The 25,478-nt window shown below is 42.0% G+C and overlaps 1 protein-coding gene across 2 annotated transcripts in view; it reads left to right on the top strand.

Moving 5' to 3' along the window:
- Positions 1-25,478, top strand: part of ANO2 (anoctamin 2) — a 309,976-nt gene that overhangs the window by 259,813 nt on the left and 24,685 nt on the right. For both annotated transcript variants that reach the window (XM_074326158.1, XM_074326157.1), the window contains exons 17-20: positions 2,527-2,638; positions 4,828-4,885; positions 5,051-5,151; positions 13,972-14,117. In XM_074326158.1, the coding sequence (XP_074182259.1) occupies positions 2,527-2,638; positions 4,828-4,885; positions 5,051-5,151; positions 13,972-14,117 (417 nt within the window). The remainder of the gene's footprint in view (positions 1-2,526; positions 2,639-4,827; positions 4,886-5,050; positions 5,152-13,971; positions 14,118-25,478) is intronic.

The following is a 25,478-nucleotide window of genomic DNA, read 5'->3' on the forward strand; positions in this document are numbered from 1 at the left end:
CCTTAAGAAGAAATCAAGGCAAATCACACTTGTGATGTAGCGCTATTGGGTCTCTAAGCTTTTCTATGTGCAAGTCCTCTCCGTGGCCGTGGGCCATCAGGGGCTCAGGTCTGCCTGTGCTCATCTCCTTAGCAATACTCTGCTCATGCTGGAACCAGTGCCGACACTGTTGGGTATCATCTCTTAATAAGCAAGACTCTAGGGTTGCTCACTGTGCTGTGTGGGGACACATATTGTGGAAATGCAGGATTGTTCTCCCTAGGATTCCCCGCTTTCATGATTAGAGGGGCGCTGATACCTTTTTGCTTATAGAGTAAATCTGGAGGATACTTGGTAGTTTGCAAAAGGCTTTCATAGCGACTTTGCTAAATGCAGCTCCTTAAAAAAGTGGTGAAGTCGTCATTCATCCTGGCAAGGTGCTGGTACACAGCTGGTGCTCAATAAATGTGAACTGAACAGTGACAAATATTTGTTAAGTGCGTGATGTTAGGCTTTGGGGTGGAGGATGGAGAGGTGAAAGAGAATATGTGATGCAAACATTAATCAATCAAAGATCCTGTAGGCAGATGTGGGTTCAAATCTTAATTCCGTCACTTACTGGCTGTGTGATGTTGAGCAAGGCTCTAACCTTTCTGGGCTTTAGTTCCCTTCATCCAAAAAAGTGGGATGTAATATCTCCCTCCCATAGTAGGTGAGGATGAAATGAGATAGCAAATGCATGCACCTGTGTGCGATGCCCGTACTGTAGAGTAGCTTGGAGCAGGCATTCTTGTGCAGCACGCACATCCCCTTGGCTGCCCCAGAGGCCATTGCAGCTGTCTGCAACATTCTCTGTTTGTGGGGCATGCTCAGTCCATGCACAGGGCAAGCTGAAGTGCCATAGACTCAAACCCAGCAGTGACCTTCAACCAGTGATGGATTCCTGCTTGCTCACCCCTCAGTGTAATGATTCTGAGGTGTGCTTCACAGTGTCTTAGAAGGTCCCCACTGGGATTGAGTCCCAGTTGCCTGTGGCATTAACCTTTGCGTGAATCCATCCACATTGTGTTCCCTCCCTTTTCTGACTCACCACCCCTCTCCTTCACCAAGCTTCCTGGGAGCACCTCCCAAATAAACTACTTACTCCTAAATCCTTGACTTTTGAGGGTAACCCAAACTAAGAGACAATCAATGAAATCTACTATCACTGTGACTTTCAAAGGCATGGACCCTCCTAGAGTTTGCCCTATGTGCTTCTCCCATTTGCTGGTTTGGATTTGTATCCCTTTGCTAGAATAAAACTATAATTTTCAATACAGTGCATTCCTATAATTTTAAATATAGCATAATACAGAAATATAAAATACTATAGAAGAACACGGAGAAAGCTTACTACCAGCTGAAGGCATCTGGGAAGGCTTTGGGAAGGAGATTATGTGTAACATTTGATTTGGATGTTAAAGGATGTGAAGGATTTGTACCTGAGGGCATGGATCAGGGAAGGGCATTCTAGGGGCTAGAGCAGGGTCTTGTGTCCACTTTTCTAATGATCCCTCCCAAAGCTACCTGTGAGTCAGGTGGGCAGACGTGCCAGGCATGTCCACACACGGGTCTCATCTGGACCCAGAACTCCCTGGCCAGCGTGGCCTGGTGCTTTGGCCCTGTGCTCAGCAACCTTTCAGGCTGTACTTATGAGTGCACGTGACACAGGCTTAGTGCTTTGCTTTTGGCCCTGTACTATGGCCCTGTAACCTGTTTTCTTTGCCAAGCTATTTGTCATGGTCTGTGGAGACCCCATTAAGTACTCTGCACAGCTGCCCACTGGAGCGTCCCATGGATCTCGAGTCTTCTCAAGGCACCAATGAGATTTCTATTCACTGTTTCTCAGGGTCCTTTGGAGAACTGACTCCTCTGTTTGGACCTGATAGAACACACTGGGAGCCCCACGTTTGAGGCATTAGGGCTCAGGCTGTGTTTGTTTCACTTATTTGATAATCCTTCATCATCTGAGTGAGTGAATGCAAGATGACTCAGCCTACCCAGAGAACATACAGGTGACGGCTTTCCTGCCAAAAATGGAGAGAGAAAGAGGAACCATGCCATGGTGCCCGAGATGAGTCTTTGCTGCCTCTTGACTAGTTCAGTGATTAACAAGTTTTTCATCAGGGACTTTTGTTTAGGTAAAATCTTATAGAAGTGGCAATTATACAGGGAAAAGCTGAATTCCCTTGATGGAGGTGGTGGGGGGAAGTTCTGTTTGCTCAGACCCCTCTTTGAGGAGCAGTGTGAAACCATTGCTTGAGTGGATAAGAGGGGGGAAGTGTAAGGAGAAAGGTGATGATGTAATATACCCTGGACCTCATATTACCTGGCAAACCATTTGGGACCTCCCAGATGAATTCAATTCTAAGTGCCAGAGAACTGGATCTCTTGGTTTCTACTCTGAAGGACTAAGCTGAGAGACAATGGCTCATGTCACAGGGTCAGAGCTCTGGAAAGTTGAGAAATCTGTCTTTCAGTCTTACCAGCTTTGTTCTTCTTTTTCAGAGGTTCCAAAAACAGAACAGACTTTTGAAGAACGCCTGATACTCAAAGCATTCTTGCTAAAGTTTGTCAATGCCTACTCACCCATCTTCTATGTGGCCTTTTTCAAGGGGAGGTGAGTGTATTGTTGTCATACATGGAAGGGAAATTGGTCACTAAATATGAGTCCTCCAGAAGAGTTAGCCTGTCCCTATTGTCAGTTCACATCCTCAGCCCCACCCCCCCATGTCCACCTTTACCTTTCTGTTCATGAAGCAGTGGCTTTAACACTAAATCATTTTGTTTTCGCATCTTCAGATTCTGATAAATAGGGAAAACTCTACATGGATTTGGCTCTGGGCCCTGAAGGGTGAGTCTTAAAAAGAATTTGAGTCTCCAAACTTTGAGGATGAGGCAGGAGGGAATTTCATGTCTAGCCAGTGGCTCTTAGGTTTTGCAATGCAATTCTGATGATAACTACCCAGAGTTAGTGCAGACTTCCCAGATTAAGGGCACAGTCTTCCCCAATACTGCACTTCAGACACTAGCCATAAGCTGTGGGGTTCCCAGAACATTCATTATTTAGACAATAATTCCTACAACCACTAACCCCTCAGGTTTAATAATTCACTAGAACAGATTATAGAACTCAGGAATGTGCTATATTTAAAATTATAGTTTTATTATAGTAAAGGGATACACATCCAAACCAGCAAATGGGAGAGGCACATAGGGCGAGGTCTAGGAAGGTCCTAAACAGAAACTTCCATGTCCTCAGGACATGTCAGCTTCCTGGCACATTGATGTGTACCACCAACCAGGAAGGTCATCCAAGCTTCAGTGTCCAGAGTTTTTATTGGAGTTCCATTAAGCAGGCATAGTTGATCAAATCATTGGCCATATGATTGAACTCAAACTTCAGGACTGAGGTCAGGCTGCTATTATGATTCTCAAAGCCCCAACCCTCTAATCATGTGGTTGGTCTTTCTGACATGTTCTCATTCATTCTAAGGGATCTCATTAGCATAAACTTAGGTATAGTCCTAAGGGCCAACCAAGAATAACAAAGACACTCCTATAGGGAAATTTCAAGGATTTAGAGGTTTTTCCCAGAAACCAGCAACTAAGGCAAGTCAAATTCTCCATTATACTCTAGGTGTGAACGTAAAAATAACTTCTGAAAAATGTTTTCTCTAGTCAGATTCATTGGCTACCTACAAGGAGATTTCCCAGTAGGCATCAAGTATGTCAGGAAAACTTCCCTACAACTAAATGCTTATCAAGCAGACATTGATAGTGAGAACTGTCACCATCCACATTTGATAATTTTTTTATAAATGTATTTGTGGCCCAAACCACAACCCTTTCCCAGGACTTCTGCCCTTGACTCTCATGAAGTTGTAGTAGCAGAGAGACTATCCATATTAATGAGTCGATAACTTAATTGGTGTTTTCTATCTAGATTTATTATCAATAACAAATGGCATACATATGATATTCTAGGCAAAAAATAAATAGGGTCCTGACTTTTGGATGAACTTGTGGTACATTGAAAGAGATAGTCTTGCAACAACACACTGTAATCTACAATAAGTGCTGTAATAAGAGGTGTAAAAAAAGTGTTTGGTGAACACTTGATGAACAGAGAGAAGAAGACCTCACTGAGAAGGAAACATTTAAGCTGAGCCTTAAATAGATGAGTAGGATTTTAACAGGTGGACACAGGAATGACATTTCAAATAAATGATGACCTGTCTAGTTCTATGATTGGCTTTTATCTCTCTGCCTCCCCCACCTGCCCAGTCTTCTTATCCTCCAATAAAATCGACACTACTCAGAAGAGGAACAAGGCAGGCTTCTTCCATTCCTTTGAATATTTTCAGTAAGAAGTCTAGATTTTTTTTTTTTTTTTCTGATCCCAGGAGTCTCCACTTACAAGTGAGTCCATCTCATCCTTAATTTCAGGGAAAATCAGAAGCGCTCACAGAGGAATTGCAATCAGAGCTCCATTCTGGACACTGGTTGAGGGAAGAAGATGCACAGACAGTGCACTTGGAGATAATCCAAGCTTCATTGTGTTTAGGCTTGGAAGTTATCCTCCCCACACATGCACACCCTGTGATCTCGCCAGCCCCACAACAGCCTTAGCCCCTATCCCCTGGCACCCTAGGTGTTATAGGTGATTGTTAGTGGATAAAAAGGTGTGAACTGCCATGACCAGTACTTTTAAGGACATTGGGCAGTAGCTATTCCACTCAGAAAGCATGCCTTCAAGTGCCCCTGACTTTTTTTCTCCCTAACTCTCCCCACGCTTCTCGATTTCAGGTTTGTGGGCAGACCTGGAAGCTATGTTTATGTGTTCGATGGTTACCGCATGGAAGAGGCAAGTAGAGCCACTGGTGTTTCCTGCCTGGCTAGTGCTTTGTAGGTGCACCTGTCACCCCCAGCTCCATCATTATCCCGATTGCAGCATGGCTGAATTCATGCCCTTGCTTCTCTGAGCTCCCTTGGTCTAACCGCTCCTGCCTTTGTCTTTTCCTCTCTGCAGTGTGCTCCCGGGGGCTGCCTCATGGAGCTCTGCATTCAGCTCAGTATCATCATGTTGGGGAAGCAGTTGATCCAGAACAACATCTTTGAGATTGGAGTCCCGTATGTAATGAACTCTTCTCATCTCTCTCCTTGCTGCCAGGGCCTGGCTCAGTAAGGCCAGACTTTTAGCAGGATTTGCATGGCATCTCCTCTTCTCAGATAACTTGGCTATTTACTCCTCTGTCCGCTTCCCCCATAAGGCAGGGCTCCTCCCAGAAGCCTTGTTTGCCAGTCTGATTCGGGATGTTTGAGGCCCAGAAAGAGTAAGCCCTTTATTAAGTACACGTAACCAGCAAGTAGCAGAGCTAGGAATCAGGTATCTCTAACCTCAAGGTGCATAATATTTTTAATGCTATCTGTTTTCCCAGTGAATAAGTGAAAGAGACTTTCAATATGGTGGACAGATGAATATGAAAGTTTGAAACATTTAACCATTTAGAAAAATCTCTAAGAAACTGTGGAATATATGATCTTAGGAGAGAAAGGATGCATAGCTGGTGAAACACAGAATGGATTTCTATGTGGATTCTCTCTCTCTTCCCAGTGGGTTTATATAAATTTCATAGAAGAATGACTTTCAATTAGGTTTTGTGTTGAAATAGTGACGAAAAAAACACTGACTCACAGCCACTAGACCTAAAGCAAAGAGGATGCTGCAAGTGAGAATCTACCTTCAGGTCAAAGAAAATGGAAACCATTCTGTGTTTCATTTCTATTGCTTTATGGTGTTAAAAAAGAATCTGTTTTAGGGAACAATTTCAGGCAGCCCAGCATCAGAGAGCTGGGAATTGCAGCGATAACTGGGGTAGCACTTATAGGCTGGACCAATTCTGTTTGGGAGGACAGAATGGACAATTTGTACCAGACCTGGAATTCTTTGCAAAATTCTTGCAAGATTAACTGTTCTGGGATGCAATAGGCAGTCCCCAGAGGATTAGGTGAAGATACTGCCACACACTGCATCTCTCTCTTGGAGATTGACTATGTACATTATATTAATTGTTTTGAGAAGTCCTGCTATAAAGAAACTTGTTTAATCTGTTTCTTTCCAGCTGTATTTGTTCATATCATTGACCAACGTTCTTAGTTGTGGATCTTGGAATCCACTCTGGCTAGTTCAAGAAGCAAACGAATTTAAGAACAATAAGTGGCTAACAGAATATTCTTTAAGGGTCAGAGAGCCTGGCTCTGAGCTACATAACCAGGAATGACACTGTCTACACTGCAGGAGGGCTTGCAGGGAATACCACTGTCTCTACTTCTTGGCTCATGTGACTCAGATATTAAAAGATGCGAATTGTATACCAAAAAGTGCAGTCTGAACTTAACTAGTTGTCTTCATCAGCTTGGGCTGCTACCGTGTTTCTCTGAAAATAAGGCCTAACTGGACCATGAGCTCTAATGCATCTTTTGGAGCAAAAATTAATATAAGATGTGGTCTTATTTTACTATAATATGAGACCAGGTCTTATATAATATAATATAATGTAAGACTGGGTCTTATATTAATTTTTGCTCCAAAAGACGCATTAGAGTTGATTGTCCAGCGAGGTCTTACTTTCAGGGAAACACGGTATAACAAAATAACAGACTGGGTGGCTTAAACAACACATATTCATTTCTCACAGTTCTGGAGGCTGGGAAGTCTAGGACCAAGGTGCCAGCAGATTTGGTTCTTGATGTGAGCTCTCTCCCTGGCTTGCCGATGGCAACCACTTTGCTGTACGCTCAACATGATCTCTTCTTTGTGTACATGTGGAGAGACCAAGAGTTCTGATGTCTCTTCCTCTCCCTATAAGGGCACTAATCCCATCAGGGGGCTCCATCCTCCCGACATCATCTAAACCTAATTACCTCCCATAGGCCCCACCTCCTAGTAACATCACATTTGGAGTTAAAGCCTTCCACATAGGAATTTTGGAGAGAATACAAACAATTCGATCTACAACAAAAGCTTGTCTGTTTTCTGTTTTCTTTCAACCGATGCCCAAGATTTGTCGGTAATTAATTAATTAATTAATTAATTAAATTCCCCTCGTCTTCTCAGAGCTTAGAGTTTAAGTTTGGGAGACAAAATAGATAACATGTAACTGGGTGCCTATCTGCAGTGCAAACTCCATCAGAATTCAGAGTAAGTAAAAGTCAAGGATTTTGGAGCAGTCAAGGAAGGCATCCTAAACAGAGGGGTTTCTTCCAGGCAATGTCTGTCTCTTGAAAGAAGGCTGCGACCATCATATGTAATAAGGTGGTCTGCCATTATTTTGTTTAAAGAAACAGTTTCTCTTGGGTGTGGGTATCTTTTCTAAACAAACAGCAGACTGACTCAGGCTTATCAAAAACACCTCCTGACCTAGATGGTACTACAGATGGTGAAAGTACGGCTTGTAGAGATGGCAGCTCCCTGATCAAAGGCTTGGGGCATGTCAGTGCAAGGGCCAGAGCCCAGGATCTCTCTAAATCTATTGAAAGGTTGCTGAGTCCTCGGTTGCTGGGCTGAATGGAACCACTGGCGGCTGTATGATTCCACTCCTTTCTCCATGGAAAACGACACCAGAGTCACCTGCTTCCATGGGGAGCTGTAACTGTCTGAAAAATCTCCAGAGAAAGCTATTCTTAGTCTTCCTCAGGAACGGACTTAAAGAGCTAAAGATGTAATGGAAAAAATGTAGTTTACCTGGAAAGGAAACCCTTTTTAATGAGAACTCTACTTCAGGGAATGAGAATCCTCAACATTTCCTCATAAAACTTTGCCATCCCCATGCGCAGAAAAGATCTCACTATTACCCACCACTAATTAGGCTGAATGCTTAGGATGGTTTTCTGCCTCCACACTGGGACAACCTCAGGTGGCCCTCAGGCACATGCTTGTCTTGCAGGAGGATTGGTGAGACTATTGGTGCCTGGGCATCTCGTTCTAGCTCCCTGCTTAAGTTGCCTCTAGCCATCAGTCAGGAAATCATCAATCTCGAGAAACTGAACCCTCTGAAACAGTGCCCTGTTCCCAGCTTTCTGACTGACAGTCACTTAGTGATAGTCATCAAGCAATGCTGGTGAAACACATGGTTGCCATTCTCTAGGAGTTTACCATCTCAGAGAGACTGCAGTTGTTATAGACAAACACCCAGAAAATACACAGACCAAAAAAAAAAAAAAAAAAAAAAAGATATTCGAAAGCCACATCTAGCGTCTTTGAAGCTAAAAATCCAGCCCCTCTACCACTGCTACAAGGGCAAGTCTGCATTCCCCTTCAACATCTGGGGAAGATACCTGTCCTTCTAGTAAATAAATCATTGTTCTGCTTTGGATGGATTTGTATATAGCTTATGGGCATGAGATGCCCTTTTTTTTTTTTTTATTCTTGGACATCTGCTCCTCCACTTAACCCTTTCACTCTGGATGCAGAAGCGTTTTATAGAGTATAAGAGAGGCAAGAACTCAGGCATATGTTTGGACAGTGTCTTGGCAGGTTTCCCACCCACCAACTCCATCAGCTCCGTAACAGATACGAACACATGGTTGTTGGCCTTGAAGGCTAAATTTTCTTGTTTGTGCTTGATGTGTGTTTAATATGCCACAGCTAATTGATGGCAATTACATAGCAACTCATAAAGCTGTGGACAAGTCACTTCTCTAAGTCTCACTGTCCTCATCTCTTGATGAACATGATGGCATTATAACCGTCTCTAAGGGGCTGTCATTTCAGCTCTTACATTCAATGAACCTCTCCTCTAGTCAGTGAAATTAGTCACTGCTGATTACTAGTACAAGTTGCTTCTGTTTCAAAATATTGTTCTTCATTTCAGTTTCCAGTCTGCTAAAGGACACATGCCACATAATTATATAATTAAATTCAATAATGTAGAGCAAAAGCTCTGCCGTTAAACCCTAGGGTTCTTTATAATTCTATGGGTTGTATTTTGAGTTTGGTCACATGAAATCACTATGATTATGATGATTGGATCTTCCACTGTCTACTCAGAACCCACTCTCCATAGACGAGTCCCACGCAATGCAGTGTTCAAGCACCTAGCAATATCCTTCTGTACAACAGCTGGAAAACATGAAATAAGCAGGAATATAAAAAGGAATCTTTCATAGTCCAAACAGAAATGATAGTTGAACCTACCAGTGAGGAAGGAGCAGTGTAAATTATACAAACTAGTGGTCTTTAGGTCTTTGGTCGGGGTAGCTCACCGCTGAAAGGCAGAGATTGGGCAGGGTGTGACAGATGTGGGTTTAAATCCAGGCCTTAGAATGTACTCACTTTGTGATCTTGGGAAAGTTATTCTAGAAAGATTTTCATTCAACATGGCTATGTGAAAATACAACTTGGATATATGTTCAACTATCTAGAAAATAGAAAATGTGGACATCCGAAAAAGGAAAAACCATTCTGACATGAAAACAGATAAAACTAGGTTGCACGGTCTGGCCTCAGACTGTCCCCACTCATGCCACCCACGCTCCAGGGGGCTGACACAGTTGTGGCAGATGCTTTCCAGAGAGGAGCTGGGTGGTTTTAAACATTAAAGGCATCAGAATAGTACTCATCAGTAGCACCCTCTGAGATAACTTCCGGCATTGTAAACAACATGGCAACATGGCAGAATCTGATCTCGTGCTGTTCATTACCTGAGTCCACTGATGGGGAATTCACTCATCCCCACCCCCCTCACACACACCCCACCTTTCTCTTTCCCATATGTGTTTGTGCAAGATAGACTTTGGGTCCTAACTGCGTAGTGTCTCTAAACATGCCACACTAAATCCCAACTGCTTGCTATAATTTTATCTCAAACTTACTTCCAGTGTTGTGTGTGTGTGTGTGTGTGTGTGTGTGTGTGTGTGTGTGTGTGTGTAAGAAAGAATAAATGCTTTTTTTTTTTTTTTTTCAAGTTCCAGATTCTCTCCTGGGCAAAGTCTGAGGTAGACAGAACAGATAGATCTACTTCCACTGGCAAAATGTCCCCCATCCCTGTTCTTACTAAAAGTGCAAGATCACATCCCAAAATATCTGTTAATATAACCCTGGACATAGCCAGTAAGATTTTATAAACTTTCTGCTTTTTTTTTTGGTAAATGTGATAAATATTACATTTCAAGACATAAAACAGTCTCTCTTTACAGCCATCACAGGCAAAGGAGGTCTGTGTTCTCAAATACAGTGGAATCTGGCCATGAATCCAAAGTTTAAGGAACAAATTTGACCCTTGTCAGGTGTCAAGAAAAGGAATACATAGCTCAGAGGTTGATGTGTTTCTCTTCTTTGGCCCTACAGGGCTTGGTTCTGCCTTCTTTAATGAGACTCGAGGTGGCTGTGGAGCCAGGGTCTGTGGAGGACTGCCTGGGGCCCAGATTCCTGCAGCGGGAGGCCCCAGGTGTGACAGACACTCCCCATGGCCTTGGGGTGAGCCCATGGGGCACAAGCAGAGGAAAGACTCTGAGCCTTCCAGACAGTTTCTCAGACTTGTCATTAAAAAGGGACAGAAACATAGCAGATGAAAAGGATAAGGGGGTAACATCAAAGGAGTTATTTTAACGAGCAAGTGCATCATACGGTCAGAATCATAATCTGAAGTTTTCCAAACGGCCCATCTGTATGTTATACAACTTGCAGGATTCCTGTTAAATCCCACTCTTGAGGCACTTTCTTCATTAATTTTTTTTAATGGTCGCCAAGATTTCCTGGAGGGAAACTTCAGGGAAGGAGGGGTTCATAAGAATTAGTTGTTGGATTTTGCTGTTTTTCCCTCATCACTTTGACATGCCCTCAGTGTATTACACTGCTGACCACAAAGTCCTTCCTGAAGCTCTTCGTTTGCCCTCAACTTCTTCGCCACGTGGTCTTCTGTTCCTATGACTGCTCCTTCCTTGCCCTTTGAAAGCTCCTTTCCCTCCATCCACCCCTTAACTGTTGATATGTTTTCCGCTCTGCTCCATCCACGTGTTGTGCTCATTGTAGGGCTTCAGTTGTTCTCTCCATGATGATTCTCAGGCCTTGAGCTCCAACCCAAATCTGTTTTCTGAGCTCTAGACCCATGGACAAAATTGCTTACTAGATATCCCCACTTAGTTGTCTCATAGGACCCTCCATCTCAACATCTCCTCAAACTACCTCTTCTCTAGTGTTCCCTATCTTAGCTGTACTACCATCCACACAGATGCCCAAAGACCCTTCGTTCCTCATTCTTCTTCCCTTCCCACATACAATTCACCACCAGCTTCTTAACTGTACTTCCTAAGCATGTCTCAATCTGTCTATTTCTCTTCGTGTCTATTGCAATCACCCTAGGCTCTGCTACCATAATCTCTCTCTTGAACCACTGCATAACATGACTTACAAGGCCATCGATACCATGAACTTGCACTATCTTTATAAATCTTTTGTCACTTTCTCTATGTTCTAAGCATTTTGAACTCCATTCAGTCCCTTTTATGAATCATTCTCACATTTGCCTTTGGCTTTTGCACAAATAATTCCCTCTGTCACACCACTCTCCCTCTTACCTTGTTTCTATCATCTTTCATCATTTAATTGGCTTACACATCTCTTCCTCACAGAAAACTTCCTCTGTTTTAGACCAGGTTAGGTTTCTTTGTTTTATGTTCTCATAATTACCTAAACTTCTCCCTTCACAATACTTATCACACAATATTGGTAACACTTGTTTAAATGTCCACTTTCTTAGCCACTCTACCTCATTAAACACATCAGCTGTCTTATTGGTCACATTTGTTTTTTTCTTGCAGACCATCCTTTAAGAACCCTTCATTCTCCTGTTCAAGCCTTTGTTCACTTTGTTCACCAAACCTTCTCTATAGCTATCAATCTGAGTTTGATCCAATGTTTCCCTTTTATGATGGATTCCATGTTTGCTGAATTACATATGTTTTCTTTCTTGCTTTATATCCTTGGTTTGTAAAATACATCCTGTGGGAACTTCATGAGAATGAAATCATAAAAGGATAACTTCTTTGAAACCTTGCATGTGTGAAAATGTCTTTATTCTGCCTTTGTACTTGATGTATACTTTGGCTGGGTATAGAATCCTATTCTATAATCATTTGCCTCTTCAATGTTAATACATTTCCCTAGAGTTTTCTAGTGTCAAGAGCAGTCATTGAGAATTCTAATATCTTTTTTATTCCAAATTATTTTTAGAGAATCTATCTTTGTCTCTTTGGACCTGAAATCTTTTTTTTTTATTTTTTTTATTTAAGAAAGCAAAGTTTGATGCCTTTATTTCTTATCAGATAATAAGCACACTACATTTGTCATAAAATATAACTTAGTTATAAATGATTTGAAGTTTTTTTTGTGTTTTTTTTTTAATTTAATTTTATTAAATTTATTGGGGTGACAATTGTTAGTAAAATTACATAGATTTCAGGTGTACAATTCTGTATTACATCATCTATAAATCCCATTGTGTGTTCATCACCCAGAGTCAGTTCTCCTTCCATCACCATATATTCGATCCCCCTTACCCTCATCTCCCACCCCCCACCCCCCGCCCCCGTTACCCTCTGGCAACCACTCAACTATTGTCTGTGTCTATGAGTTTCTGTTTCTCATTTGTTTGTCTTGTTTTTTTGTTGTTTTTGGTTTATATACCACATATCAGTGAAATCACATGGACCTGAAATCTTTTAGAATCTTTTTCATAATTCTTAGAGTTCTGAAATCTCATGGTGATGTGCTTTGGTAGAGGGATTTTTTTTTCTTTTCATCATTATGCTGAGTAGCTCCTTCCAATCAGAAGATGCATGTCCTTCACCACTGGGACATTTCCTTATATTTGCCTCCTTCACCTAACTTAATTCTCTATATATTATGTATCAATGGGAAGATGAAAAGACTATACCCTTAGTTATATTTTAGCATTTAATATTAAAATAATAATAGCTATCATCTATTGAATGCTTACTATGTCCAGATATTGTGCTAAAAATTGTGTAAACATTGTTTCACCTTATCCCCATAACAACCCTGAGATTTTGGGCCATTATTGTCTTGTTATTCTAGACCAAACAAGTCCTGCATGTGGTTGACTTAGTCTACTCAGACTTCCATAGCAAAATACTGCAGACTGGGTAGCTTAAACAACAGAAATTTATTTTTTTCAGAGTTCTAGAGGCTAGAAAGTTCAAGTACTGGCAGAGTTTGGTTTCTAATGAGGGCCTTCTTCCTGGTTTGCAGATGACCACCTCCTCACTGTGTCATCACATGGTGAAGAGAGAGAGAGAGAGAGAGAGAGAGAGAGAGAGAGAGAGAGAGAGAGAGAGATCACTGTCTCTTCCTTTTCTTATAAGGCTACCAATCCTATTGGATTAGGACCCTACCTTTATGACTTCATTTAATCTTAATTACTTGCTGAAATATAGTCACATTGGGTGTTAGAGGTTCAATATATGAATTGTGGGGGTGGGGGAGGGGGTGATTTCAACCCATAGAAGTGGTAGACAATGTACAGCTTGGCTTTAATGGAAAGATGATGCTGTTTATGTTATTAAGACCTGAAAATATTTGAGTTTGAAGGAGAGCATCTTTCTACTATTTTCTGGACACTCTCTCTTCTCCATGAAGGGGGTGGACAGATCACCTGTTAGACAATAGGACTGTCTCTTGTTGCCTATCAAAAAGCAAGAAAAATTCAGTTTCTTTGGGTTTGCAGAAACCTGATCCTTGGCAGGGGAGCCTTTCATTACTGATAAAGGACCTCCTCAGGTTGTCTTTAAAAAGTAGTCTCTATAGTGTCCCCCATCTGTCCTTGGATCAGAGATGACTTCATGTCAAAATTTAGTTTGTTTCTCCTTTTTGTCTGCAGAACTAACTCTAACCTCCAGAGGCTTTTGGTGACTGGTCCATTTCTTTTCCAGAAAACTAAAGAAGCTATTTCGGAAGCTGAAAGATGAGACAGAACTTGGAGAAACTGACTCTGCCCATTCAAAGCATCCAGAGCAGTGGGACCTAGACTACAGCTTGGAACCATACACTGGTCTGACTCCAGAGTACATGGAAATGAGTAAGACCTCATGTTCTTTCCTTCTACTGAGGGCAGATTTAGACAAGGGGGTGGGGAAATGACTGGGGCAGTCTCTGCTCCTTCCTGGGCTTCATGGCTACACAATGTCACTTCCAGTGCCACATGAAAATTGAGAAAGATGGGGCAGAAAGAGTCCTGGTATGAGACCCAGGAGCAACTCTTATCTTCAAGTTGATATTAGGATGATGTCCTCTTCCTTGGAACTCCTCATCTAGGAAATGAGAAGTTTGGTCTCTTAGGTCCCTTCCTACGGCTTCTATCATTGATAAAGCTGAAAGGAAAATAGTGAAGTCTGACCTATAAGAATATAGTTTCCATTAAGAAAGAGTAAAGTAGTCCTATGACACTGGGGACAAAGGTGTATATACATCTTTGACATGGAGAACATAGGAGAATCCCCCACTCTGATCAGGTAGGGCTGAGTAAAATGTCAGCTCTTCTCTTTTAAAAGTTGGGGATTATTTTGTATAGGGGGTGAGAAGTAGATTTCTAGTTAAAGAGCCTCTGGTTGTTCTTGCATAACGCTTTAAAGCAGGAGTGCATGTAGTACAGGCTGATAGAACACAGTTGTTTTACATGTGGTTCAGAAGACATGAGTTTTCCATTATGAGAAGTATCCCAACTTAGACCAGCTGCCTTCAAACTCTTGGCTACTTGTGAATAATCCTGCTTTTTTATTGAGGTGGATATTTGAGAAGCCTCTTTCCAAGACTTGGAACTAATGAATTAAAAACATAGGACCAAGAGGTCAGACATATCATCTAAACATTTACTCAATCTAGAGTGTTGGAGAAACACTAATCAGATCCAACAAAAGAATCACTCAATACTTAATATTATTTCATTTCCATAATGACTCCTGCCTCCTTTGTTTAATCACTTTTAATAGGGTACCACCAATGCCTCTTTGTGCACCAGGTACCTCCCTTGCTATTTCTAATTGATATTTATCCTCTTCTGTTTGTAAGAATGTGTGTATCTGTGTTAAGGGTAGAGAGATGGGCAAAGTCAAGATTAGATGGCCACAAAAGATCTGTTCTAGCCTTGGGGATCTAAAATTCCAGGCAAAGCTTGAGCTTTGTGTTCTAAATAAACTCACCAGAGAAGAAACAATCATTATATCTGCTTCAGGAATAATAGGCAAAGAAAATATCAAGACCTGGTTTATGTAAACACATAGTTCCCTTATGCTTTTCACCTTTAGCTAAGTGCTACCTCTAATCCCTCTCTTACCAGATATTCACAAAGAGATGATTGTTTGTGTTTCAGATACCATTCTATGTCTGCCCTCCTCTTAGAAAGAAATTGCTGCCAGAGATTGAGGCTTCTATTTGAGAAAGGGCTTACATTAGAAATCCTTGAGCTCTCTCTCTCTCTCAACCTCTACCCTCCAACTTTAGTCCCCTACACCCACTACCCAATTATCTGTGTAGGTTTTATATGCCTTTCTGTCTAAATAGCTGGCTATTTCAAAGCTTCCTCTGTTGAGTGATTAAGAGCAGAGACCCTTGAGCATACTCCCTGAGTTCAAATTCTGACTCTATCGCCAACTAGCTGGACAGCTTTGGGTAACTGGCTAACCTTTGTGTGTCTCAATTTGCTTTAGCAGTTAAAAAAAAAAAAAGAAAAAGAAAATGATAATATCTACCTCATGGGGTTGTTGTATTTAATGAATTAATAGTGTCTGACACATATAAAAGCTGTGTTAAGTGTCAAGTGTTGTTGTTTCTCTTAATGGCCTTGAGGCCCTAGGAAAGCGGATTGTAGGGAACTATACTCCACTTTATCAGCCATTGTATCATTGAATAGACAGCTACTCTGTGTTCAAACTTGAGCACTTACAAATTAATGAGAAGAGGGAAAAAATGAGAAGTAGAAGACCTGGTGACTTCTGGAAGAAATTCACACCAAGAGTATAGAGAGTGAAATTCATTCTGTAGATTAAAACACACACACACACATACACACATGCCCACACACCTCCTACTTACAGGTTGTCAGGGAATGAAATAATCATATAGCAGAAAGTTTGAAAATAGAGAAAAGAAAGGAATATCTCCCAAAACTTTCCTTATTCAAGTCCAGCTTTTATTAGCATTTTGGTGCCATTTCATAGACCGTTTTTGTTATGTATATAACTTTAAAGTTGTGAACATATGTGTGATCAAACAGTATGATGAATATTTAAATTTTAAAAAATTACAGAAAAGACAAATTGCCATTAACCCCCTCAAAATACTCCCCCTCTCTTTGAACACACTTATCTCATCGTTCTTGCCACTTTCTGAAGCAGTTCTGGAAGTCCTCTTTCGTGAGTGTCTTTAGTTGCACCGTCATGGCTGCCTTGATGTCCTGAACCGATTCAAAATGTTTACCTTATTCAGTGAATAAGGTGGATGAGAACACACCATGTTTTTATTTGGCAGAAATTGACGTATACCAGAAGTGATGTGTGACACGGAGCGTTGTCATGATAGAGGATGAAGTAAAGACTCACGAAAGAGAACTTCTAGAACTGATTCAGAAAGTGGCAAGAATGATGGGATAAGTGTGTTCGAAGCGAGGGGGAGTATTTTGAGGGGAATTAATGACAATGTGTCTTTTACTGTAATAAATTTTTAAAAATTGAAACATTCACCATATTTCTTGATCATACCTTGCACACATTTTTTCTTTTTTCATTTAGCATTCTATGAATAAATATTTCCAAGTTGTCACATAATGTTCAACATGTATACCTGTATAATAAATAATCCCCTTCATAAATGTACTATAGTTTACCTATATTTCAATGAAGTGCATTGGAGGCTCATTTTTAATTCTCCCCCCCTATTAATGATCTAATATATACTATCTTCATGTATATAATCTTTTGCACATTTAGTATTATTTTCTCACGATAGATTCCCACAGACGTGATTACTAGATCTGATGTATAGCCATTGTATGGTTCTTGATTTATTTTACCAAATTGCTTTCTGAAAGCATTAGTTCACCTACCTGCAGGCAGTATATGAAATACCCTTCGAGTGAGTACACGTTATTCAGCGTCCTCAAGTTGTATGATATGGAAGAATTATCAGCGTGCAGTAAGCTTGAGATGCCCAGGCCCTATGCCCACCTCATTCCACCTTATTGGCCCGAATATTCCAGACTCATTTTTAAGTTTTTCACAGTGCTTCCTCTGTGAAGTCTTCCTAGATAAAGCCCCATTCCTCCTGAGAGGAATCATTAATTATTTACTTTTCTGTCCCAGCATTGCATTTGATATACATACTGATGGTGTATCTTACAAAATCGTGGTAAAACTGCTCACATATCTGTGTGTCAGAAGACCCAGCCTATTAGATTCTAAAGACCAGTGAACAGCGACTAAGGCGTATTCATCTTCAGATCCTCTAGAGCCTTGTACATTTCCTGGCACATAACAGACACATAATATGTCTGATAAACAAAGATGAGTGAATGAATGACTGAATTTATTAATTAACAATAGAAGGTTTCTTAACGGAGATATGTGTTTTACAACTTTAAGTGGCAAACGAAGGGCCATTTCCAAAGCAGGGCTTGATTGATGGTGGGTCAAGGATGTTCTGAAGCGTTTTCCAGCTCTGGGTAGGAGGTTGCACTTGGTCCCTAAGTTTCCTTCTGGTTCTGAGGATTTACATATAAATAATAAGATTAAGGAAGCGCAGTCCAAGGAAAAGGACTGGCAAGTGCAAATGTCGGTTTTTGGGTGGGGAGGGTTTAGGTAAAGACCTGGGATTAATGGACAGCCCTGAAGACCAGGCAAGTTTGCATTTCACGTCAGGCGCTAGGGAGCAGTTATAATACCTTGGCCAAAGCTGTGACTGTGTATGAACTCTGTTTCCCTAGAGGAAACAGGCAGTAAGTATAGGAGAGAGATAGTAAGACTAAGGAAGGAATGAGGAAATCACAGGTAGACTCATTCATTTACTCATTCATCAAACATGTATTAAGCTCTTAGAGGAACAATTACGGAGATCAGAACAGTCTCTTCAATAATTCAAGTTGATATTTTCTTTATTAGTTTCATGTGTACAAGACAATGTAATAGTTAGATATTTATACCCCTCACACAGTGATAACCCCCGTCCCCCAATCTACTACCCCTCTGACATCATATATAGCTGTTACTGACTCTATTCCTTATGCTGTACTCCACATCCTCTGACTATATTTATATTTATATATATAAAATTATAGTTCACATTCATTATTATTCAGCTACAATTTCAGGTGTACAGTGCAGTGGTCAGGCACCTACACTGTCCATGAATTGGTCTCCCTAATAAGACAAGTGTCCATCGGATACCCTACAAAATCTCCACAACATTATTGACCATATTCCCCAAATTGTCATTCGCATCCCCATGGCAATCTTGTGGCCACCGATTGTGCTTTCTAATCCCCTCACCCTCTCCCCCATCTCCCCACCCCGCATCTAACAAACCTCAGTTTTTTTATCTATATCTCTGAGACTGTTTCTGATTAGTTTGTTAATTTATTCTATTCTTTAGATTCCACATATAAGAGATCATATGGTATTTGTCTTTCTCTGTCTGACTTATCTCACTTAGCATAATGTTTGCTAGGTCCATCCATATCATTGCAAATGGTAAGATTTTATTCTTCTTTATGGCTGCGTGATACTCCATTGTATAAATGTACCACAGTTTCTTAATCCAGTCATCTACCAATGTGCATTTCGGTTGTTTCCAATATTGGTTCAGTCAGCAATCCAACTGATACTGATTCAGTCCTTTCTGGAGGAAGAAGCCTGGATTACACATGGGTTTGTCAAGCCGAGTTTCACAGAAAGTGAATTCTGTAGGCCATTTCATTGACTGTCAATCATTTTAGAGATACGACTATTTTATTTCATATTTTATATAAGTATGAGGACAATGGTTCTGATAGATTCCTTTCATTTCTTTTAGCTCTGGATTATTCTCTTCACCCTTTAAAAACGGAGTATTTGCCCCCATACACAATAAAAGACTGCAGAATAAACTTTACCGAATGATGACTTCATCCAGCAGTGGAGGCTAAGTGTGTTTAGGGGTGTGCTCTGGGGTCAAACCACCGCAGGCTGTGAATAATAAGTCTGCTGCAGCAAGTTACATGACGCTGAACTTGATGTTTATAGTCAGCCAGGCCCAATTTCCTTATCTCAAAAGTGGGTTTGATGATAATATCACCTACCTTATTAGGATGGTTCTGAGATGTAAGTGATGAATATAAAGTAGTTTAAAAAACAGTGCTTGTGCCATAGGGTCTCATACCGTGTTTCCCTGAAAATAAGACCTAGCTGGACAATCAGCTCTAATGCATCTTTTGGAGCAAAAATTAATATAAGATCCGGTCTTATTTTACTATAACACAAGACTGGGTCTTATATAATATAATATAATGTAATGTAACGTAATATAATACTGGGTCTTATATTAATTTTTGCTCCAAAAGGCGCATTATAGCTGATTGTCCAGCTAGGTCTTATTTTCGGGGAAACACGGTAGAATATTAGCCACCATTGTTATTGTCAGGAGTCCAATTTCTTTCTCTTTAGTCTAGAAATTGACTAAACATAGTTTCAAGGTCCTGAATGTAGTGAGCCCTGGAGGATCTTCCCATCCCATTGTGAGAGGCAGTAATATTTAAAGACTGAGGATACCAGACTCCAAAGCAAATCTGACTCTCGTTCAGAAGCCTGAGATATAAACATTCCAAGAAGTTTGTCCTTTCAGAGAACCCTAAGCCCTTAGGGCTATGCTTGAGAAATCTGGCATCTCACATGTGCTCTTTTTACCATCTGTTTATCTAAAACTGACAAACTTTTGTTCCTCTAGTCATCCAAAAAATAATCACTATTGTCTTCCTAACTCCGAAATTCAGTTATACTCCTTAGAGTCGTCCTCCAGCTTCTGAAATGCAGCCCAAACTCTGAGGCCCTTGGGCCATTAATGTGGGTGATGAGACGAATTTCTTCTGTTATTCACAGTCATTAGAGGAAATCTCATTTTTCTTAGTCATGCATTTATGTCCTGTCAAACTCTAATAGGAGGAAGGTACATTGGTGATTGTATATTTACTTATTCATTTATTCAGAGTGAAAGCCAGATAATTATTCTGAAGGGCCAGAGGCTGTCAGTCTCCTCGGCTCTCTGGGTATGGACACCAAGACCTGTAAGTATCAATTAATGGAAATGCATGGGGCAGGTCCACCTCAGACACCAGGACATCAGCACCCTGCAGCCGCGTCCCAGTTGTTAGCTTGAACTCCTGAGTTCAGAAGGAGCATCCGTGATTCGACATAAACCCTGTCTTCTCCGTGACTCCTTTCTGACTTTGCATCAACTCTAGCTGGGGGGAGAGACCTGCTCCGAATGATCCTGAGCCTTTTTCACTTATGGCTCCTTACCTTATTCACTGCACCTCTACGAAGAAGTTTGGATTCCCATTGAAGCCCTCGCCTCTCCTTGGTTGACTGTAAATGCCTCCTAACTTGTTTCTCAGCTGCCTTTCTCACTCCTTCTTCCCTCTTTCCTTCTCACTTTTAAACATGGCTTTTCTAAAATGCAGTGGAGACCATATTATGTTTTCTATTTAAAATCCTTCAACGCTACTGACTTCCTTTAAGATAAAATTCAAATCCCCTAGCGTCGTAGCCTGACCGGGGCATCCAGGAGCTGGCTCCTGCTTTGCGGGCCCTTCCTGGTGCCGCATCCGTGCGTCTGCCTATCTCACATTACCAGGTCTGAGTTGGCCTGTGTTAGCCTATCTGCCTGCAACAAGTTCTTGCTGAGCTCTGCACGCACAGACACATCTCTTAGAAGCGTTTTTGGTTCTCCCATCCTCAGTTCCTCTCTTGTCTTACACGTGCTTTGGTCTAGGAGGAAATGTGAGTGCTTTAGGGGCAGAAGCTGAATCTTACTCCTCTGTAGTCACAACACTCAGCACAGTTCCTAAAACATAGTAAGAGCTAAATAAAATAGTTATTGAATGAATGGCCCTTAAACTCCCCTTCCTTCAGTGGCAGGGAGATAGAGGCCTCACTTCTCTTTTCTATGGTATTTGTGCCGGCCTCCCTTTTCACCATGGACATATTTATATATATATTTTAATACACAGCAATTTTCATCTCCCAAGACCAAAGTAAACCCTGTTTATTATCCGGGCTTCCCTCAAAGCAAAGTCCCTTCTGGTTTTAATTTGCTCCTTTGCCTTCAGGGATCAAGTCATTAGCGGAAGTGGACAGAGTGGAATGCTCTCACTCAGACTTGGATTTAAGCTCAACTCCAATTTCAAGTCTTTCCCTCTGTACTGCCCCCCTCCCGGCCATCCCAGAAGGTAGTGGTGTGTCAGGTACTGGGGATACAGAGGCACCAAACAGGGCCTGGGCCCTCCAGGCCCTCGGCATCTTGCGGCAGAGAGGGAGATAGGCAAAAGAAAGGGCCTCATTGTCATAGAAAAAAATGCAGCTAACTATGCTTGCTTCAGAGAAGTTAGGTCTTTGCTGCTTCCATTTGACCGAGCAGAGATGTATCATAGAGGATTATTCATTCTCTTCTTCGTTTGGCCTGTAATTGCCTACTGAACATCCTTGGGATTTAGAAACTGAGGCAGAACAAACTCAGGGCTGGAAATGGGAGACTCGTCTCCCAGCTGCCATCTCAGGCTTGTTTGGGGACTTCAGACAAGGCCAAGCAAGAGAATCCATCTCAGGGGAATCATTTCTCGGGCCTTCTGACTGGAGACTTTGTTCCCGCGACTACTTCCTGAGTTCTTCTCTACCATGTTTGTGACCCCACCATCCTCTAGGCCCCTAGCTGAGGAACAACCCCCATCACTGTTCCTTCATTCTTCTGTGTCCACGCAGCCCTGTCCAGTGGGTGGGTCTTTCCTCTGGAGTATTCTGGAAGCTGCTCCTGCATGCAGCCTCTTAGCCTCCTACACTTGCTGTGTTTTCTGCTATAACTTCAACACAGCCACTGACAACCACCATCTCACTACTGTTCTGTTTATTCTTTCTGAGGTGTAGTGCTGGTCTTATCAGTGTTGTTCAGAAACTTCCAGGGTTCCACATCTTTAACAAGGCCTTCATGGGACATCCTGTCCATTTATTTAATACTAGCCCCTTTTGCATACCCTAGGTCTAGCCCCAATGAACCCCACAGATCATTTCTCACCCACAGGCTACATTTTACTCCTTTCATGCCTGACCTTGTATATTATTCTCCTTGCCCTGGAATTCCCTGTGCCTTCCTAGTCACCTGACCAAAACCAGCCCTTGTGTCACCTCCTCCCCAAAGTGCCTTCGTTTCTCTCTCTTCATCCCTCTCCCCTTCCTCCGTACTTTAGCCCCTTTCCCCCACAGGACTGCAGGCAAGCTGCTTCCTAAGACAGTGACGCTTGTTGGTAACTAATTTCCCGAGGGCAGTTTCCTCCAATCTCAGGGCCTTTCCTAGCACCCACCATAGCATGGGCCCTGAACACATATTGGGGAAAACCTGTAAAGGAGCAACTGAATAAATGAGAATATCATTTATGTAGTGTCCCCTTTTTCTTATCTAGGCAGAAACAATCTCATTTCTAGTAATGCTGCCATCAATTCTCATTTAATGGGCTGATAATCCAGTAAGTGGATTATCAAGATGGGTGGTTACTTATTTCTCATTCTCTGCCTCCTTCTCCTTTTATGTCTCCCCCTCTCCCTCCTCCCCGTCACTTCTGCCTTCTCTCCTCCCCCACCCCAGGCCTATTATGTACTCTTTTCCAGGAAGTAAGTCAGAGAAATAAGAGAAGGCGTAATATGAACCCATCCACACTACTCATAGGTAGCAGCTCTGGCAAACATCTTGGTGGGAGAGAAGACTAAAGTCCACACATGTCAAAACCTTGTGAAGGCAAGTGTTTCTGCCAACCCATGGATAACTAAGACTTACTGATAGTAATCATATCACTAAGTGAAAGCCCCTTTTATATTCAGATGATCACTGTCAGGCAGAGTGAGAGCAGTATCTCTCCTTCCCATCTTTCCAGGGTGTCAGGTGAGACTTGGGTGCTAACCCAGCTGTGCCTTTATCTAGCAGTATGGCCTTGGGCATGTTGTTTCATCTCTCTGGGCCTCACTCTCCTCCTTGACATTACAGTTGACCCTTGAACAATGCAGGGGTTAAAGGCACTGAGCAACCCCCCCCCCCCGAGTTGAAAATTACATATAACTTTTGACTCCTCCAAAATTTTTAACTACTAATAGCCTACTGTTCACTGAAAGCCTTATCAATAACATATGAGGTGTGATCAAACAATACAGTGAATGTGTAAATAAAAAAAAATTATTGCAGTGAAAGACACATTGCCATTAATCCCCCTCAAAATACTCTCCCTCACTTCAAACACACTTATCCCATCCTTCTTGCCACTTTCTGAAGCAGTTCTGGAAGTCCTCTTTTGTGAGCGTCTTCAGTTGCACTGTCGTGGTTGCCTCAATGTCCTGAATCAATTCAAAACATTTATCTTTCATGGTCATTTTGACTTGGGAGAAGAGCCGGAAGTCTCACGGTGCCATATCTGGTGAATAAGGTGGATGATGACACACCATAATGTTGTTATTTGACAGAAATTGCCATATACCAGAAGCAACGTATGACACAGGGTGTTGTCATGATGGAGGATGATTTACGGCACACTTTAAAACACACCTTCTCACAACCGTAGCTCACACTCAACAGACTGCACCGAGCAAGTTGAAACTTGTCACACGCTGTTACTAAGGTTCAATGTTCTGCTTCCCGTATTGAAGATCCCTGCCTTTCTATTGAATGGCACTCGGCAGCAACATTCACTGCATTTTTTTTATCATACCCAGTAAACAGTTGATTAACACATATTTTGTATGCTATATGTATTATATGCTGTACCTTCACAATAAGATAGAGAAAATAAAATGTTATTAAGAAAACCATAAGGAAGAGAAAATACATTTATGGCACTTTACTGTATTTATTGAAACCATAACCTTAAAAAAAATAATCCATGGATAAGGGGACCTGTGCAGTTCAAATCGTTATTGAAGGGTTAGCTGTTTAGAGAATTAGACCAGATGATGAGTTTTTCCTTGCTGAAATGCAGCCCACTGGTCTATGGTCATAATCAATTGTGTAAATGTGTTACAAGTAATATGCTGCTACTAATAATATGTTTTAAAAATATAAGGTTATATAGAGTTAATGTCACCCTCACTTTCTCACATTTCTAGATTATTTTTGAGTGAGAAAGCAAGGGAGGTTTCAGACTGCACAAACCTGGCTATACCAAAGAAGTGACTAGTGTGCTGTAGTCATTTTTCATTGAGTGTCTTCACAAGAATAGTTGCAAACCACTGAACCAGATGACCTCCAGGGGCTCTTCCCGTGCTGGCATCCTGGTTCACACATACCAGCTAGACAATGCTCCTAGAATCCAAGAGGCCCAGGGAGGGATACGAGTTGCCTAAGGTCACCCCAGAGACCCGTTAGTGGAACTGAGTCTAGAGCCACTTTCCAGTTAATTCCATGAAAGAATTTTATCAGGACCTGTGGGAATTTGGGCTTCAGTGAAGGGATGGGGTAGAATGAGGTTTTCTGCTTCCTTCAGAACAAGCTGGACCTCTCCAGTTCCAGAAAGGACCTTGTCTTGGGCTTTGAAGGAAAACGAGAGCAGTGAAACCAAAGCTGCGTGCTCCCCCTGGTGTGCCTGACATGGTGATCCCTGGTCCTTCTCTCAGCTGTCAGCTTCCTTCCCCACTGAGCCCAGGACCACCCATGCAGGCAGGAAGTGCTCTGAGCCCACTCCGAGCCTGTCAGTTGTAATGGTGAGACAGGTCATCAGTTGAGGGAGGCAGCAGGGAGAGATGTATTATATTTACATTTTTCTAAATTGTGCTGGAACCAGGGCCCAGGGCCCAGCAGGCATGGGGGAGGGGCCATGAGGTGAAGAGGAAGCTGGGAGTGGGGGGAAGGCTGGGAGTCAGCCTGAGGAAGGGCACTGGGGGTAGGGAGCTACCTCTGGGCGGATTCCTGGTGGGGATGGGCTGGCTCCAGACAAAGAGAAACCTGAGAGTGAGGGATTAAGCTGGAAAAACCTGTGAGAGGAGAAGCAAGCTTTCGAGGGAATCTCCAATATCAAACCCTTTTCCTGAAGAGCTTACTAAGAAGGACTTCAAGGGTAGTCCTTCCTCCCCCAGCTCTGAGGGGAGGAAAGAATGCTGGCCCAGGAGCAAGACTTGACATTCATCATCACTGTCCCCAACCCCAAAATGGGGCTTCAAAGCTGCTT

This window comes from Rhinolophus sinicus, linkage group LG02 (assembly GCF_036562045.2).
Source record: "Rhinolophus sinicus isolate RSC01 linkage group LG02, ASM3656204v1, whole genome shotgun sequence".
Classification (NCBI taxonomy): Eukaryota; Metazoa; Chordata; class Mammalia; order Chiroptera; family Rhinolophidae; genus Rhinolophus; species Rhinolophus sinicus.